Here is a 19526-nt window from a genome sequence, read left to right on the forward strand (position 1 = left end):
TCACTCTTCAAACGTCTCTGGGGATATGTTTTCTTTTGCATCGTAGGCCGTAGATTATCTATATTCTAACCATTTGAAAATTACAAACATTTCAAAAAACAAACATTTCAAATATTAGGTACTTTCTACTGTATTTTTCAGCATATATATTAACTTTTTCGAATTAATATACTTTATTACAACGGCCACATGACCACTAAGTTTACCTGCTTCCATGCTAATAAAAAAGCTCGTTGTTAACTTCCATTATTGGGCCCACGATCATGGTAAAGATTTATGCTCTCAATGTTTTGTTTTTCGTTGGGTCACAGCAAAACCAAACATTAGTAATGTTGCTTGCTTTGTAACTTGAAAGTTATTTGCCATGGAGTAGACAACCTGTTTCGTTTTTTCATTTTGTATTCTTAGTCTTGTGTTGTTGTTATAAAAAAAATCGATTTTCTCATTAACTGCTGGACCAATTGCTTTTCAATGGTTGAAGATTGTATTTTGCGCTCGAAAGGCTATTACTTTTTTAATTTGAAAATTGCTTTTGGCTCCAATGGATTCTTTTTTTTCGTGTCCGATGACGTCATGAAAATAAAAAAGAGCGCACCTCGTGACCGTTCCGCGTTCGTGATTTGGTGGTAGAACGAAGCCTTGAAGGCTGCGGTGCCAGTAGTCTGCTGTGACAGATTGTATACCCGTACTACTTCATTTTGGCTTTCGTGTTTCTATATATATCTAAGTATCGCTTTGTTATTTTTCTTGGCAAAACTCTGCGTTCATTTGGCGTTTCAAATGAGTTGTGAGATCAAAATAAAGATGTGTTTCCCGATTTCACAAATGGGCCCCTACATGTTGTCAACATCGATCACTCATTGTACTATCATGAGTAACGGACGTTTACAACCGATTATGCCACGATAGTGTGTTAAAAGGGCAAATTTTAAATGTAACATTCGCATGAAGGTTTTGTAAAATCATTTTGTAGACCCTCCAGATCTCCAATTAAACTAAAAATATTTGCTATTTCAACAATTTAGCTTAAAGATGTAGCCGAAATGGGGAATATTTGTGTTTGTGTAGTATTTGTGTAGAGCTCTCATTAAAACACGCCAGTCATTCAAGACACCTAAAACCTCAAACAGCATTCGAAAGAGGATATGACAGAAGCAAAGATTATTCTTTCTGGAAAATAAAGTCCAAGATCTCCAATTAAACTAAAAATATTTGCTATTACAACAATTTAGCTTAAAGATGTAGCCGAAATTGGGAATATTTGTGTTGTGTAGTATTTGTGTAGAGCTCTTATTGAAACACGCCAGTCATTCAAGACACCTAAAACCCCAAACAGCATTCGAAAGAGGATATGACAGAAGCAAAGATTATTCTTTCTGGAAAATAAAGTCCCTCTCAATGACATTTTCGATGCTTGGGGACCCTGGCAAATCTGATGAATTCCACTGTGACCAAGGACCCATGCACAAAGGAATAAAAAAAATTCAATTTTTCGGCGGCACAGGTGGGGCCATTACAAGTTGCCGGTCGAATATTTATGTCAATGTTGCATGTAAAATTTGCTTTTTTGACACACCATAGCGACATTATTGGATTGTGAACGTTCTCACTTATGACAATACAATGAGTGAGCGATGGGTGAACAGAAATGGAGGCATGGCTACTCGTGCTTCGACTTGTACTATAGTTGGAAATTTAGAAAAAAATTCTATTTTGATTCAATTCAAGTCTTTTATTCAATAAAGATTTATTTAAAATGAATTTGTATTAATTTATTTTGGATTTCTTACGAAAAATACAAGGAACTCATCTCAGGAATATCAAAAACACTTGAATAGCACCAGACTATGTTATACTGAAAGTTTTACGCAGTTTTATATCACAAAAACCTAATGTTGTGGAAATTCCCTCCCATCTTCACAAAATCAAAATTTGAAAAGGAATAAGCTAATTTTCTCATTGTACATGACAAAAGCTAACACAAAATCTAGATAAAAAGCTGTGAACAAAAAGTGCTACAGTGTTATTAATATTTCAATCAAAAACAGCGTTTTTATTTAACTGAATTATGAGATATTTACAAAATTTATTTTTCCAAATCAGTAAAAATACTAGGTTTGTTGTCATGTGTTGCACGAAATTGAATAGATTTGATGAATTAGAAAGAATAAATAGATTTATCTAGATGAAGATCATTCGTAGCAACGCTGGCAAAGTCTCAATATACCTTGTTTTCGAAATTGAAATTATTTCAATATTAAATGTTGTTTTATATTTATATACCGGTTAAGTTTTTACATGAAAGAACATGTCCAAGCTAAAAGCAAAATTCTTCCTAATCGAGATTCTATGGATCGTTGCACACTATTGCAAGAACTTTTTTTAAGGAAGGTTTATGCATGAAAATGTATTTTTGTTCCAATCATAATAAAAAGCTTTAAATGACTTACTTCTCAGATACAAAGAAAAATATATTTGAATTATGATTAGAATAGATTATTAAGATATGTATTATTGGACACGTTTAGTGGCCATAACGATCGCTTCAAAATTTTTTTGTTATTAGTATTGTTATTTGTCTCCGTCTCCATTTTTAAAAAATCGCTTTTCTCTTCGAATACTGGACCAATTGCTTTGATATTTTCAGTGGTTAAAGATAAAAAAATTTTCCAGAAGGCTATTACTTTTTTTTCTCGCTATGACGTCATCAAAATGATTGCCACTGGGTGCTACGTGTTCATATATTTGAGCATAGCTCTCTTGTTAAATATGTTAATTTTGATTTAACTTTTGCCAGCTGGGCTAACTTTACGTTGACAATTTTGCGACAGTATTTTATGAAGGTCTATGCAGGATCGGAAAACTATCAACTGATGGCTTCGATCGCATTTTATACAATGGAACTTTTCCTTTCTCTTGATTGTTGGTATTCTCGATATTTATGAACCCATCTATCGGCCAACCATCAATTTTGTTCACTTTCAATATTTCACCTTCCCGAACACCAATCTCTTTCCTTTGTGTTCTCGCTGAATGGTCAGATATCGCAACGTAAGGAAATACTGCTTCATGAAAGTAATACATATCGTCTACTGATTGCCATCTGGTAGATGCGTCGTGATGATTGAATGTTAATAGTTCGTAGACGAGACGGCAAATCTGCAAAATTGGCAGAAATAAGATTTATTTCATTAGAATATACCGTGATGTCCGATCGGGTATTTTTTTTATTTTTTATTAAAAAGCACTTCGCAAAATAGCATTTCGTACTGAACAATACAAAATATGTCACTCAAATGTGGTAAAAAAACAAAAACACTTCACACTATTCTATGCCATCTATGGACTTTCCCCGACCTTTGACCCCCGAAAACTTCTTTCAAAATTTTCGGGGCTTTTTCAAAAGTGCTTTTGCGAGTTGGCGCCTGTAAAATGGGGTATGTGTTTTAAATCGCCATTAGGCTTCATCTTATACAACAATCTGTTTTTCGAAAGTATTATACCGGTAAAGAATTTTGGCTTAGTCTATCACAGTTATTTCTACACAAATTTTTATTACTGCAATTAAATTAAAACTTCTAGGAACACAAAGTGATCATTGAATTATCTGATTTTTATTTGAGTTTCCGAAACACAACTGAAAACTAACAAATAGAGTTCTAAAACGCGAAAACGAGGTGATGTTTACGACCACGCTTGAAAATCTGTCAGATTGGATGCGAAAAGGGGGCATTGTTACGTCACTTTTTGCATCTTGCTGATCGACCAATGTCACGAAGTATACAAGGAAGTCGATGCTCGGGGAAAAGTCCATTGCAGTAAAATTACACACACTCAACTTCGTTATTTTACTAATTCGCTACAGCTATTTTTTGTCGTCATGGCCTGAACCGGCTTGTCAACAGCTGAGTTGTGCTGTCAGTTTTGTTTTGATTGTTTTCAGGATTGTCAGACTGGTAAGTATAGTAATTTGGTGAGGTGGTCAAAGTTTTCTTCCAGTTTGAATAGCGAACCAATTTATGGCATTGCTAAACAATGTTTTCACATGTAAATGATACATTTTGTCTCCTGCAAAGATTTCGAATACTGGTTCATTATTGTTTGTATTTTAGACAGTGTATAAAAAAATGTTCAGTGTCTTCTAATTCCCTGTTTCCTTGGTTGCATGTCTTATTTACATATTGATTGAATTTTGAAAGGTGTTTATTTAGCATACCATGTCTTGTTTGAAGTCTAAAAATATTTCTTGTTTGTATTCTTGATTCTTTTATTTCTTTCAAGTAATTTGGTAATATTTCCGGAAATATTCTTTTATGGTATAGTCCTGGTATGTTTTGTTTATATTGTATATTCCATCTTTCTCATATATAGTTTCATTTGACCTTTATTTTCAGTTTTTAAAAAGTCCTTTTCGTCAAGGTTTGAATGATACAAATCGATCTCCCACATATTCATGATGCCGGGTTCATAATCGGGTATTAGGTGTTAAGTCTCTGGATTCTTGATGATGGTAAGTAAGGAAGTTTTTATAATAGAATAAACAGGCAGTACATGACACGTAATGCGCATTTTAAATCATTGTCCCCACAAATGCATTTGTTTTCATAAAAAAATCTGTATATTTCTTCTTTGCTTAGAAAAAATATTTTTCAGCTACTTACATTGGAAGACCCCGTACATGCCACAAAATCACATAGAGAAAGTAGATATACATCGGTGACTATTCCATGAAGAGCATTGAGTCCTCTTTGCATAGTATCGGTTGGAGTTGTGAGGAAATTGTACGAGGGATATCTTGATAACAGAACAAAAATTAATGATATGTCATGATTTGGTTCCAACGGAGACGATTTTAAGATTGGGCGACTGGAGAACGCCCGGTAGAATAGATTGAAATTATGAGTTTATTTTTTGTTATCCTTTGCACAAACAGAGTCGTTGTTTGACATACATCAATTTGTTTTAAAAACTTAACTACCCTACACAGTGAATACATCCTCTGCTAGAACGATAATTTTACACGAAAGACATTTCTTACTTCGTTGTTAATTCCTGATAAACTTTGTCATCATCGGTTGTCACATATACAGTTCTTTGTTCTATATTTTGTTCGTCGAACCAATTTTCAATAAAAAACATATATTCTTCAACTTCGTGTTTTTTTGCTTCTCTAATCAGTTTGTCCCCACGACGAATATGCATTCTTGACAGGAAAAATGATTGAAATAAGCAAGCAGTTTGGTGGTTTTCTTTTTTTTATCAATATCGATGAAAGAATGACATTTATTAAGTTTTATACTATATTTTAGTGTTTTAGGCTGGATAATTAGTGTTTTTATGCTGTTAGTTAACTTTATTATAAATGTGAGAGCTACAAGAGAGCAATGCTCAAATATATACACACAAATTTCAAATGATTAATGTAGTGTCAGCAAAATTCATATGACATATGCTTATGCGGGTAAGGTAAATGATTGATATTGGTGAAGAATTCATGATCCTCCATACCCGGCTATGGGATTAGTGAATTTTATTTTCTGGGCGGTTCTGTTAAGTTGATTCACAAATTCAGGCCTCATTCTCATCGCATATCCAATGAATTGAGCAATCCACCAGGCAAATGGATCCGCATTATTTTGAATAATATCTTGAGATATTTCCGATGGAATTGATATAAAGTCGTATCCAGTTGGATAAACGGCATTACCATTCACTATTTGTGAGTTACTCTGTCCTGGGAACAAATCGAAAATTAAAATAAATCAAGGTATAAAGTTCACGAAAAGATAGCTGTCTGTATAGAAAAATTCTAACTATTTTTATGATGATTCAATTATTCAATTGTCTTGTTGCACAGCACTAACCGTAACATATATATTTCTTTGGTATCACGTCAAAATTCTTTAGACATACATAACTTAACTGTAACAGGAATAGATTTACCATGATTTCTCGAACTGGATTTTTCGTGAATATCTTAAATTTGCTTTACGTATTACACGTTGTATTTACAAAACTTAATAATATAACTTCACAATATTTATATAGGCTGTTTGTTATACCTGTATATTGTGTTTCGTCACAATCACTGAGCGGGGCAAAGAGATGACTCCATCCTTCAGGATCATATTTCCACCCTTTCATATGATGAATCATAGTTCTTTGTTGTTTAAAAGCAGGTAAAAAACATTTGAGTATGGTGTGCAACTCACTGCCAAAACCAGCTTGATTTACCATATTACATACATGAACTGATGCACTGTTGCAATTATTAGGATTCTAAACAAAGAAAACAAACATATATTTTCAGTATTAATCGACAATAGTCCTACGCAGTGAACAATTATAAAATAGGGCTTCTGCTAACATGAAAATCTTTGTTGGTCACGAAGTGTACATATGGATCGTTTTGTTATGTTGTTCATCTTGTTTGTATTTTTTCCTACTTTATCTTGTGACAAAACCTCTTTTCTTATTAACTACTAGACTAGAGCAATGAACCTTCGCCCGAGCACCGACTTCTTTGTTTACTTCGTGACAATGGCCAATCAGCAAGATGCAAAAAGTGACGTAACAATGCTCTCTTTTCGCATCCGCTCAGACACTTTTCTCACTCAGACAGATTTTCAAGCGTGGTCGTAAACATTACCTCGTTTTGGGGTTTTTGAACTAGTTTTCAGTTGTGTTTCGGAAACTTAAACATTAATCAGATAATTGAATGATCACTCTGTCTTACTGGGAGATTCAATTTAGGTGCAGTAATATAATATTAGTGTAGAAATAACTGTGATAGACTAGGCTAAATTCTTTATTGGTACTTTTAAAAAACAGATTTTTTTATGCGATAAATCATAATGATGGTTTAAACACATGCCCCATTTCACAGGCGCCAACTCACAAAAGCACTCTTAGAATAGTCCCGAAAGTTTTGTAATGGTTAGGTATAGGAAGAATTCTTAGGAGGTCAAAGGTCGGGGAAAGGTTCATAGCTTTATTATTCCTAGTAGTTGCAGATTGCGTAACGAGCTATTATTTTTATTTATTTCACAAATTGGGCTCTTCTCTCTATACTTCACAATTGCAAAATTTTTACGTTTATTTTGAGAGTGCCATGGGTATTTGATGCATACAAAATGGCCCACATGTTCAAAACTATCCTTTTTATTAAAAGCATTTATCCACGTGCGACTAACTGCGCAGGTACTGATGGCTAATTTTAAGCTAGTCCATCTCAAGGTTTGCGGAATCAATCTTTGATTATTGCAACTGAACTAAAAGTACCCGGAAGAAATAATGACAACCAAGTTATTTGAACGCCGAGAACGAGGCAATGTTCACAACCATGCTTGGATATCTGTGTAAGCGAAAAAGGTGTCTGAGCGTCTGCACAAATTCCAAATGTTCCGTCATCGTTACTTTATTGCTGATTGGTCATTGTTGCAGACATAAAGAAGGAAATCGATGCTCGGGGAAACATCCATGAGATTGTTTTTTTTTTGTGTGCGATAACGTAATCGAAATTAAAACGTGGACCTATTGGCGGTTCCACGTTTGCTGCTGCCTGGTGGTCAGGCGAAGTCGTTAAGACTGCGGTACCGTTAGCAAACTATATCACAGATTGCATACCCGTAATACTTTGTTTTGGTCTTTGTGTCCATATACTTGAGAATCGCTGTCTTCTTCTATAATTTGGATTTACAATATCGACAACGGTAAAGTGAGTATTCAACTTGAGCGTTAAACTGGCATGAGTATTTGAAAAGGAGAGTGATATAAGCATAAATATAGGCCCTAGTGCGTCGCTTCAATTATGCTAGGGCGTCGCGACACTTTTTTTTCTTCTGCGTATTTACGAATTTAAAAGCTAAACTTTTCTTTAATGGGGTTAATACAAGCCATAAATAAATCTAAATTTCACAGATAAATTATATATATAAAGGCTGTAAATTTGACACTTGAAAAACGTATTAATAAATTAAGGGTTGAATCTTGTCTCTTTTGATAATTTTAAAAGACTTGACGTGCGCGATTGCATTTTGTTACAATCGCCGATTGTTTTCGTCAGCGTGGCGGTTTTTTTTTTAAACCTTAACATCTTTACGTCGAATTTTATTCTCTTTTATTTTATTTATTGATTGAAAAGCGGCATTATGAATGACTAAAACTAAAACTCAAAACGGAGGATAATACTAAGTTTTGTTTCAACAGACTCACGACAGATTGAAGCTTTTTTAGACAATGCAAATCCCAAAATTTGGTGTTAGGTTAGATTTTCTTTGGTTATTCATCGTAGTAACTGAAATCGAAACACAGTCAATTATGCGCGTGATGTAACTTTTATCCATTCTGAGACTACCGACGGAGCCGCATGCAATAACATAAATTTCAATCGTTCGTATTTTGCCCAGACCTTGTGATTTTTTAAACGGTGATATCTTGCGAAGAATTTGAGTGGCAGACCTGCGCGGTCGGAGTTAGTGTTGCAAGAACGGCTCAAATTTGTCAAATTGGCTAAATCTACCACACTGCCACGCAATCAGCTATGATTACGATTGTGAATTAATCGGGAAGGGCACAAATATCTTATCAAACTACTGGCACCGCTAGTAGGTATGTTCTTTTGTGGGCATTATGATTTTGTTTCTAATACCTTATGATAACAGCGTTGTTCAGGATACACGGTAGTCCACAAGAACTTCGTTCACTTAACTTTGTTTCTCGTTTCATGTCCGCGGATTGCCGTGGTAATTTGAGAAGTAATGATTTATTACATTGAACACAATTAACCCAATGAACGGGTCATTTTGAATATGCCCGCATCGGTCATAGATTGTAAATTGTACTTTTTGAGTTTTAACGTCAACCTAGGTTTTTTTGTAACGCCGATATCTTGCCTAAAAATAATCTCGAGTGCGAAAGAACAAATCAAGTTTGACAAATCCCAAGATCGCAAAATTACGATTCCAATTTATTTATTGTTGGCAGTTTATCACGTATTTTATATTATTTTAGAATAGTAATCTTTTATTTTAGTAATCATAATAGTAATCTCGAATCAAACGTGAGTAACGATGAGCCAAATTAAAATATTATGAAAAGACAATTTAAATGTTGCTCGCAATGGTCATGGATTGAATATTTTACGCAACAGAAATTTCGTTATCCACTGAAATTTTTTTTTTCAATCGCGCAGAATGTTGAGCAAAAATTTCCGATTCCAATTTTGAGCCCCTCTCCCTCTTAAGAATCCTGGCTGCGCTCATTCTTATAAACAAGAGAGCTACGCCCAAATATATGGACACGTCTGTTCGCAGTACAGTACGGTTTACCGTACCGTCAGATCACAGTCTACAAATATATTCACATCAAGCGAAGCAGTACAGTAGGACACAAAATGGCGTCCGATGTCCGCAGATTGTTTAATGACGTCATAGCAAACAAAAACGAATCTCACAAAGCTAACAAAAATATTTGAAATAAATAAAAGTGATACCCTTCTGGAGAAAGATTTCATCTTTAACCAGTAAAAATTTCGAAGCAATCGGTCCAGTAATGAAAGAGAAAAGCGGTTTTTTAGATTTTCCACTAGATATCCAAAAAGTGTCAAAGAACAACAACAACAACAACAACAACAACAAGACCAACATAATATTGAAACGATCGTTATGTCCACTTCGTGTCCAATAATGTCATTTCTGAATTCCGCTTCTTTGCCATATTTCGAGGCTATACTGTTGTCAAATTTTATTAAAGCTGTTATTGCTTCTTTGAACAATTTCAAAATTAGCAAAGTCAGTATTTTGAAAAGTAATAGAATAGCACGCGGAGCACCTAGGTTTCTCCCGCGGAGCCCGGGGGCGAGGGACGAGTGAAGAGTGAATGAAAAGTTTGTGAAAAGTTTGATGTCTCCAGGTTTACCTCAGTGATTTGTTCTTGATTTATTTAGATGTAACATTTGAGTTCTCCCATTAGAGTAAATACTATAGTATTCAAGTTTCTGGCGTTGTTTGGTGAGTATTCGAAGTGCCGCTCGCTGCTCAATAACTAGTATTGGTTTTTCGCGTCTTTCCTCACCCTGGAATGTTTTATTCTATTTTACCCTGTATATGCAATTTACGACGTATTTTCATTAATGATGGAAAAATGAATGAATGACTTCCAATAAATTATATATCTATTAAACTTTCAAATTGACTTTTTCAATTTTCATCCAACTATGAAATTACTGAATTAAAATAAACTGAATGAATTAAGTTTTTAATTGAGGAATTCTGACAGAACTGAGCCAAGTCTAGTCTAATCTCTGCCAACTTACACTGTCTTCTTTTTGCGACACTAAACTGATTTAGGTAAGAAATATGTTAACTAGAAGGGATGCTAATCCAGTTTTGCATTTATCCATGACACGAACAACATCACGAATTTTTGCAACGAATCAAACGTATGAATCGTTTTGTTAAATTCTTGTTTAGAAAAATATGTTTTTAAACTATATATATCTTTTTCGTGGAGACTATTTGGTCAATTTGTACTCACTTTGTGATCTGTTAGAATATCGGCACTTATATGCGATGATGGCAGAAATTTAGGTTATCTTGTCTGAAGTATTTATGAAAATAACTATCGATAATTCAATTATTTTACGAAAAGGAATTCTTATTGTTAACTATTCAATTACCTGCAGTTTGGCTATTTTTTCTTGGACGTACATCTGTAAGTTATCCATATTTTTACGGGCGATCGTTTCAGATTCTTCAATTACATTTTTAAGTTCTTTCTTTGATTTTCTTGATAAAAAAATATTTTTTATAAAAATCGTTTTCAAATTTTGATTTTTAATCTACCTTATAATACGAGTCATTTTCATTTTATCAACACGACCAAGCACTTATTCACTCAATTCTAGATGAATATTTTATCTAATCTCAACAGGGCAAGCTGAAATTTATAACAGATTAACTAATTTAAATCAATAGTCTCGTTTTCTGTTTCCCTCGTGTTGATTTAATAAAATAAAATTTTGTTCAATGCTTGAATGCCATTTAGGTGCTATGACTTTAGCAATTACACAATAATAAGTAACTCACATATATCCATTGTTCACAAATTTGTGGATGTCGCTTGGAAGACCTAATATTTTAATTACCGATGATATATGCAACCAGTAATATTTCAGATCAGAAAGGATGTTTGAAAGAATGTAGAATTCCGTGAACTGAAAAAAAAAAAGATTTAATGGAATCAGTGAAACAATATTCTCTAAGTCGCAAGGAAAATAGCCGGACAAGATACTGTAAAAGTAATATATATGCTAATTAAATCATAGACAAATTACACGAAGACGCTAAGTCGGAGTTTGTAATTTTGTTTATTGCAGAGCTGGGAGTCGTGGTTGAAGTTCTATGTATTTAAATTAGAAAGTTCTCAAACCGAGAGCCAGTGAGTCAAAACAGCAAATATTTTGCAATTATGTTCCAAATTTGTTCTTTTTGATTCTGAGTCGTTGTCAAATTGTTATTTAACCTAGTCTCGGGAGCTAGAATCCATTTTGAAATTTCTGTCAAACCGGTCATATTTTTAGTCAGCTGCTGTCATTAATTTCAGCTGTAATTGGTAATATTTGGTGGGTCTTATTTTCAGGTGATGTATTTTATTTTCATTTATCAAAAACAAAAATTTAAAGAAGAGAATTACGAGGTTTTCGAATATACAAAATATGAAAACCGATATTCATTTACTTATGAATAACACGTTTCCTCTCTCACACGTTTTAGATTAAGCATTTAAAACGTGTAAGAGAGATTTCTTGCTATCGACTAGGTCAAACAATATTTCGCGCTTTTGATTAGGTCTTATTTTAATTAAGGGGAAGGCTTATAATAAAATCATTTTTAAAATTCAGGCTAGGTCCTATTTTGGAAAAAACAAGGTATGTACTGAATATTGTTCAAATGTCAATAAATAGTTAAGGTGATCTATTGTAGCCTACTTGTCACCGCGGAGACCTCACGCTCGAGTTAGTTGGCTGGACCAGTTATAGACTCTAATCGTTGTGAATTTTACCTATTCTGAGAAAATTTCACCAAAACTTGCTATTTCGTTCAAACAATTGAGTTTTCTATCTATCACATTTACCCATTTACGATTTTTTAAATTATTGATGCTTAAAATCTATTTGCAGAAGGCGGCGGTGGGATTGTGTGTAAACTTGGGATCGAATAGTCAAGTACAAGTTACAAATAGTTAACATATTTATAGGTGTGTTGTATAAGTGCGTTTTATTGCTCAACACGCGTATTATATAGTGAAACATCGTTAATCTCAGTGTATTCTTGTAAAATCAATGCTACCAACATGTTGAACCAATGAAACCACGCCTTGGCAAGACTGAGACAAGATAAAGAATTTGGAATATTGAACAAATTTCTTCAAGATCTTACAACGTGATGTCTGGACAAACAATAGCAATTTCAAGTGAATAAATTTAATGTGTAATGGAAATTAATCAATTAAAATCATCGTGCCAGTGATTGATTGCCACTCATTCTTTTCAATTTGATTAATTAATAGTACCGCGATTATGTTTTCAGTAATTCAATATCAAGTCGATAGAAAAGTGTAGAATTACTAATTTTCAAGAATCCTTTGTATTTTTAGTATAATTTGAAAAAAAAATTTGTAACAAAATTCAATTCTTGATCACTCTGCTCAACAAACAACTATGTAGAGTTTAGCTATATACATACTGCATATCTAAGTAAAATTAAGAGACTCACAGTTCCATCGAAGTAGTCGTCGCTCTTCATTTCAATTTTATCGTCAAAAAAGTTTCCAATTTCTTCATATCGATTGTCCAAAACACTGTTAAAAATATGGACTAACAAAATGAAAAAAGAGTTTTATTTGTTCTTTAACTTAGTTTATTTGCACACTTAACTTTAGTGTGTGCATGATTGCCATCAGGTAAACTCATGTTGATAACAAATGAAGCACAACCGGTGTTAGCAAAACGATGAGGCAAATTACATCGTTTTGCTAACACCGGTTGTGCTTCATTTATTATCATCAACTTTAGTGTGGTTAAAAAGCGTGTTTCGGGATTTTCTGAACTCATCGCATTTTAGATTAGTAGTTTTGACCAGCATCAAATTAGTGATGTGATCCTGTTGATAAAGAGAGGTGAAATAATTTCAAACGCAGGAACAATTGCAGCGTGCGTTAGCAGACCCAAAATGTGTGAAACTTACGTATGAAATATGCGAAAAAACATGTCAGATCATCGCATGATCTGAATAAACAAGTGCTTTATTGAATGTTGTTCAGCATGTGAATTGAATCAAGTTGAATCGGGTGACTGTATTATCGTAATAGATTATCATATGAAGTGAGGACGAACATAGTTTGATGAAAAATCTTACTTGAAACCGTCCTGAAGTGCCGATGCATATTTTTTTCTTTCTTCTGTCGCGTTTTTTAATATGATAGAAGAAATTGATTTCCAGAACTCTTTGAAATTTTTTCGCATGATTTGTACAGTATTCATCTTCCAATTTAGAATTTTGATTCTTGATTTGCGTTTTCGGGAAAAAAAAAGATTTTCTAAACATGCATCGCGTAATGGAAGGGCCGAAATTAAACTAGTCATTCTGATCAAGGCATTAGAAAAATCATGGAATTATCAAACTATTAATAGTAAAAGTATAAATAGTTGTTTCTAAATTTGAAACGTTTTTTTGAAACTATGTGCCGATATTTTAAGCCAGTTTGAACACTTTCAAAATTATGATCTATATAAAATCAGACAAAATGCTCGACAACAATGTACAATGCTTGACAATTTGTAACAAATCATTACCAACAAATGATGATAATACATGATGATGGCATTTGATTCCAAAACTTTTGCTTAATGAGACGTGATGAACATGGGGAGAATGAAATCGTACACGACGGATATTTATTGAAAACGTACCTTTCGCTATTAGACCGCTCATTCGTCAGCGTTAGAGATTTTAAAGAAGGTACAATATCCCGCAGCTTGTCCGTGTAGTTCACTCTTAAAATGAAATGTTTCATATTTCAGAAATATTAATATCTTTGGAAGTTGCAAAACTTGTACAGTGTCATTGTGTTTTATTTCTCGCTTTATAAATTAAGCATTTGATATTTCACTCAATTAATAATGATGGTACAGACAAATAGTGCTAACAAATGAGGAAGTAGAAAAGATGGACTATAAGATATTGCGAATGTCATCAGGTAGTGGTCTAGGCCAGGGGACACAGCCTGCGGCGTACAAGAATAAATCTGCGGACAAAATTACGAAGACAAATCAGATCTTATAACATAATTAACAGAGCAAAAGTACATGGCATGTAATTTACAACCCCCTTGACTTGCCCCCAGCTGTAGATTAAAACAATCCGCCATTCAAATTTATAATTGGTATTCATGCGGCCGGCTATAGGAAAATGGTTGTATACACCTGGATTAGGCCTTATTGGTAGGCCTGAAAAATGTATTGATGCGATTATTACTAAATTGTTTTCCCCGGAATTAGACAATCGCAATACAATATTTGAATAGTATGGGTTTAGCTATAACGACTTTCTGTCGCTGTTAGTAAAATTATCAATAAAAAATCAGTAAAATATTTGTCACGAATTTACCTGTTTCCCGAGAATTTTGTAACATATACTGTTATCAATAGCGTAGAAAAAACAACAAAGAAAACTGCTTTTCCCCTGGAGATGAAGGTGGAGACCATTTCAATCAATTAACTCTATTTAGATCTTATAATTGTTCTAAATTCATGTTAAAGATATCAGAACCAATTTAACGTTAGTCAATCCTTCAATAATAAAACTGTAGTGCGCAAATGAGACCCACAAATTCAAAGTTTATAAATGGAAAAATATGAATTGATTTTAGTATAATAGTTTTAATTCTTGTCAATTTGGTAATCCCCTCTTTTTAGTTTTAGTCAGCTCTCTATTTCATATTTTATTCAACAATGTCAACAATTACATTCTTTACGAGTGACCTTGTGCTTCCTATAACACCCAGATTTCTCACATAGGTATAAGCTTTCAGTCGGAATACCCAAATGGATAATGCATCAAATTGTATCTATACTGCTCGTGACTGTAATTCTTACATACACCTCAAACTCAACATTTCCTTCCAATTTTTCCCCTCTAAAAAACAAATTAAGATGATTTTTTGGTACATGACTTTCAACAAAAAAATAGGTTATGCTTACAAAGTGAATTAGTAAAACAATATTTGCAGATATGGTATATCTACCGAATACTCAAAAACAAGAAATATCGGAGGAATGAACACTTCAAACCATAAAGTAAAAAACAACATAAGCTACCACGTTTTCGATATCTAATATCAATCGGTAATTTTGAACCAAATATGTCTTCTTTGGAAATTCAACCATCGATCAAATTAAACGAACATTCCTCATAATTTAAACTTGCATTATTTATTTACAATATTACTCTTTATCTGAGAGATGAAGACCCAGCTTGGAGACTTTTCAAAAAAATTGATCTTGGACGTCACTTTATAAACACAAAAACCGTGTTGAGATTAAATGCATATTTTTGGAACAATCTCATTTAACGAAACATTAATTTATTTGGTTTCAACTTGTTAACATTATCCAGTACATAAACATACGATAATCTATCATTTTAACATTGAAAACTAACATCAGCTCTAGGATGAGTATGAATACTATAATATTGAAAAAATAAATTAAATAAGATGAATCTAAAAGCGAGTGTATATATAGGAAATAGAAATAACATTGATATATAGACTTGCCTCGATGTGTACAATGTGCTATACTGAGAAAATACACAGTGCTGGCCAGCATGGGCACAATGTGCTCATTGAGGCAAGTCCATATCTCAAAGTTATTGCTATTTCTATCTATACTGAGAAAAGTCACAGTAGTTCTACTCCAGCGGCTCTCAGTTTTGGCTGAGATGACGTCGCGTGTCATGAAGCGATCCCTTCGACTACACTACAGCCGCCACAGAAAAAAACATGGGCGTAGGATAATCATATACTAACCATGTGTAAAATTAACAAACTTTCAAATAACAGTTACTCCTGGCCTGTACTTTTGAAATATTTCTGACATAGAAATTATATGTACCTTTCTAATAAATATATTCTATTTCAACGACAAACTGACAACTGAGGTTACTTGTAAAATTTTCAAATGTACGATACCAGTACACGCCACTTAGAAATTTGAATAAAGATGAGGAAAATATATTAGCAATACTTGATTTTTTAGTTTTGCAATATTACCTTCATTAAAAGTAGTATTGAAGCACTTGATTTTGTGAAATTTGAGAAGGTATATATTCTAAAACACTCTAACTAAACTAACTGAAACACTCTACATACATTAAACATATATATTAAAATACAGTAAGATAGCGATCAGTTAGGTTGAAACCGGTAAGACACTGATATCAGAGAGAGCAATTTTGAAATTAAAATTTTTTTTACTTTATTTTTTTTACTTTTTTACTTTACTTAAAAAATTTTTTACTTACTAAGCCTTAAACAAACAGCAGTTTTCAATTGAAAGCCGGACCTCGAATTATTAATCCTATTTTAAAGACAAAAGCCCTTGTTATTTACCCAGGTTATGCGTGTCGATAGTCATTTGCACAATGAAGAATAAATTCTATTCAGAGAACAGCAAATCTATACTGCGCTGGGACTCTCTATGGTTAAAAATAAAGAAGTTATTGGACACGAAGTGGACATACATATCGTTTGGTTATTATGTTGTTGTTGGAATTCTTTTTCTTGTTGTTATGAACAAATCGATATTCTCATTACCTACTGGACCTATTATTTTTACGAATTTGAAAATATTTCGTTATTTCAGGTTCTATATACTTTGCCACGCTTCATTGCAAAATAAACATATCCAAGCTCATACGAATCACTGTTATATGTATCATTTGTAAGAATCGTCCTGTATTGAGAGTATGGATCGTTGCATCTTATTGTATGAAATATCACTTGTTAAGTAAGATACTATGAACATTCATATGTATAATATTTTTTTTTGTCAATATCAAATGTAATACGGCCAATAATTTAGGTATTCTACTCATCCAATTGAAACATAAATTTATTTGATTCAAGACCGGAATATCTAAATTCTAAAGCATAGATATATTAATAATTGTGTGATAATTGAGAAAAACAACGGTCGTCTTCCCACCATCGATCACATTTTCCAATATTGAGAATTTCGGTTTCAACTTTGCGTTGGGAATGTTGCGAAGGAGATCTACGGAGGACTATAGAAAATCGAAAGACTATCTACAGATGGCTTCGATCGTAGTTTATACTGTAGCGAATGTGCATTGTGTAACTATGGATTATAATGTATTTAACCCTTTCATATTAATAGCATGTAATATTTCACAAAATAGGCCGCATTATGTTTCGCAACAGCGATAATGCATTCGCTCCATGTATTGCCTTTCTCGTTTCGACCAATTTGATGACGTATCGTTTCCGGTTTGCCGAGACTGCTCTATAATATTGCCCTTTTTGTTTCACTTGTGATCTGACCGTAATCTTACTGCATTAAGAATTAAGTGTGTACAATTTTATCTGTACTTGGAATTTGGATCGTGCATCTTTTCAATAATATACAACAATTCGACAATCAACATCGTGTGCTTATTATCGTCTGAGGGAATCCAGATTGGAGTCACATTCCACAACACGTAAAATTAAATTCCTATATTTTGGTGATACCGACGTGATGCGGTCTTAGGGATAAAGTCTCTTCACCCTAATATTCAAAGTTCGATTCCCACGTTATTAATTTCACGTGTTGTGGAATGTGACTCCAATCTGGATTCCCTCAGATGATAATAAGCACACGATGTTGATTGTCGAATTGTTGTATATTATTGAAAAGATGCACGATCCAAATTCCAAGTACAATAAGTTTGTGAAATATTACATGCTATTTAATATGAAAGGGTTAAATACATTATAATCCATAGTTACACAATGCACATTCGCTACTCAGTGAAATGAATGAAGCAGCAATTGTCGGCATAATAGTTCTAGTGTCGTTAATGTAGTTTTGAGAGTAGGGATTTTTCAATGTAGATAAACTCACATCGAGTATATTAAACTGTATTTGGCCAGGAAATCAATGCCAATGATAGGAGTTCGTACTTCCGTGATTTGGAATTCAAAATTGTAAGTAAGGCCATCTCCAAAATCAAAGGTTAACAAACGAGTTCCATACCATGGTATCTTCGTACCATTGACGGCATAAAGAGAATGACTAAGGGATTTCTTTATAAAAGTAGGTAAAAAATCAACTGGAATAATTGAAAAGAATGAACCAGAATCGACAAGAAATCGACGTTGACTCGATTTATCAAATATGTACATAAAAGAAGTCGTTTGTTGCCATGCAGAGTTTGATGTTGCACAAATTTTATCGGGACTTCGACAACGTTGACCAGACGTTAATGAAAATTTTGAAAAGCCATTGTACATCTTTCACCTTTGCATTTGTAAGCTTTGTCGCCAAAAGTCGCGTGATAATAGCAAGGATTGGGGTCTGCATTTTGTTGAGAATTGTCCATTGGCGGCCCATTATTATGTCGAAAAGGCGAACCGTTGTATTCCGGGGGCGGACCACGATATTGGCGATCGCTTCTAGGAGGTCACCTCGAGCTGTTGTATCTCTGAGGTGGTCTGTCTTGGTAATCGTTGCGTCTCTGATAATCATTTCGTCTGTGCTGACGGTTGTAATTTGGGCGGTATGTTTGCTGTTTTTCCTGTGTAACCTTGTCTAACTGAGTTTTTAGCTGTTTCATTTCTGCTAATAATTCTGAATAAGCTCCTGTCTAAGATTGTGGTGTTGTATTTGAAGTAGTAGCAATTTCTGATGCGGAATTTGTATCCAAGAATGTTTCTGCCATGTCTACAATTTGATCAATGGAGCGTTTCGTTCCAGTTTTTGAAAACTGTCGTCTAACAAAGACTGCCATTGGTTCTGGTACAAGGGCCTTTTGAATCATGATTGTCTAGTGTACGGCAAATCCAGTTGTATATTTGTGTAGGTGTCATATTGCTCTCAACGAACGAAATCTTTCTTTGAATCAAACAAAGTCTATTGTACATACAATGGCTTGGATTTAAACGTACATGACAACTGCGCAGACAGTGTCAGATTACGTTATAAAGGCGTTGCCTCTTCATGGCATGACGTCACCAGTACCTGGTTTTCAAAAGTCGTTTCGATTGTACAACAGTCGTCCGATCACGACTCTGAATTATTCGCCGAATTCTACGACAGAATACACGAATTGGAATGTCGTGTTGAATCAATGATCTCCCATTTACTGAAACCCCTAGCACAGTTGTACCCCTCTCAAATATAATCTGCAATTTTAAGACGTGAAGTTCATGCAATTGCTCATGGAGATGTTCTTGTCGAACTTCAT

At 33.8% G+C, this 19526-nt stretch overlaps 1 protein-coding gene across 1 annotated transcript; it reads right to left on the reverse strand.

Moving 5' to 3' along the window:
• Positions 1-1851: 1851 nt before the first annotated feature.
• LOC120346904 (alpha-(1,6)-fucosyltransferase-like) lies at positions 1852-14807 on the reverse strand. The gene is made up of 11 exons (XM_078117940.1): positions 14670-14807; positions 13973-14056; positions 13419-13565; positions 12777-12861; positions 11088-11215; positions 10679-10787; positions 6063-6279; positions 5509-5734; positions 5039-5203; positions 4662-4794; positions 1852-3159 (listed from the first exon to the last, which is right to left on the reverse strand). The coding sequence occupies exons 1-11, from the start codon at positions 14765-14767 to the stop codon at positions 2836-2838; spliced, it is 1716 nt and encodes a 571-aa protein (XP_077974066.1). The 5' UTR covers positions 14768-14807; the 3' UTR covers positions 1852-2835.
• Positions 14808-19526: the final 4719 nt, after the last annotated feature.

Source organism: Styela clava, chromosome 11 (assembly GCF_964204865.1).
Source record: "Styela clava chromosome 11, kaStyClav1.hap1.2, whole genome shotgun sequence".
Lineage (NCBI taxonomy): Eukaryota > Metazoa > Chordata > Ascidiacea > Stolidobranchia > Styelidae > Styela > Styela clava.

Excerpts from the sequence above, each read along its gene's own strand:
- LOC120346904 (XM_078117940.1), bottom strand. The coding sequence starts at position 14,767 with ATGGTCTCCACCTTCATCTCCAGGGGAAAAGCAGTTTTCTTTGTTGTT. Across the intron at positions 13,566-13,972 it reads GAGCGGTCTAATAGCGAAAG|AATCAAAATTCTAAATTGGA; the intron begins GTACGTTTTCAA and ends ACGCAAATCAAG. Across the intron at positions 5,735-6,062 it reads TGACGAAACACAATATACAG|GACAGAGTAACTCACAAATA; the intron begins GTATAACAAACA and ends ATTTGTTCCCAG.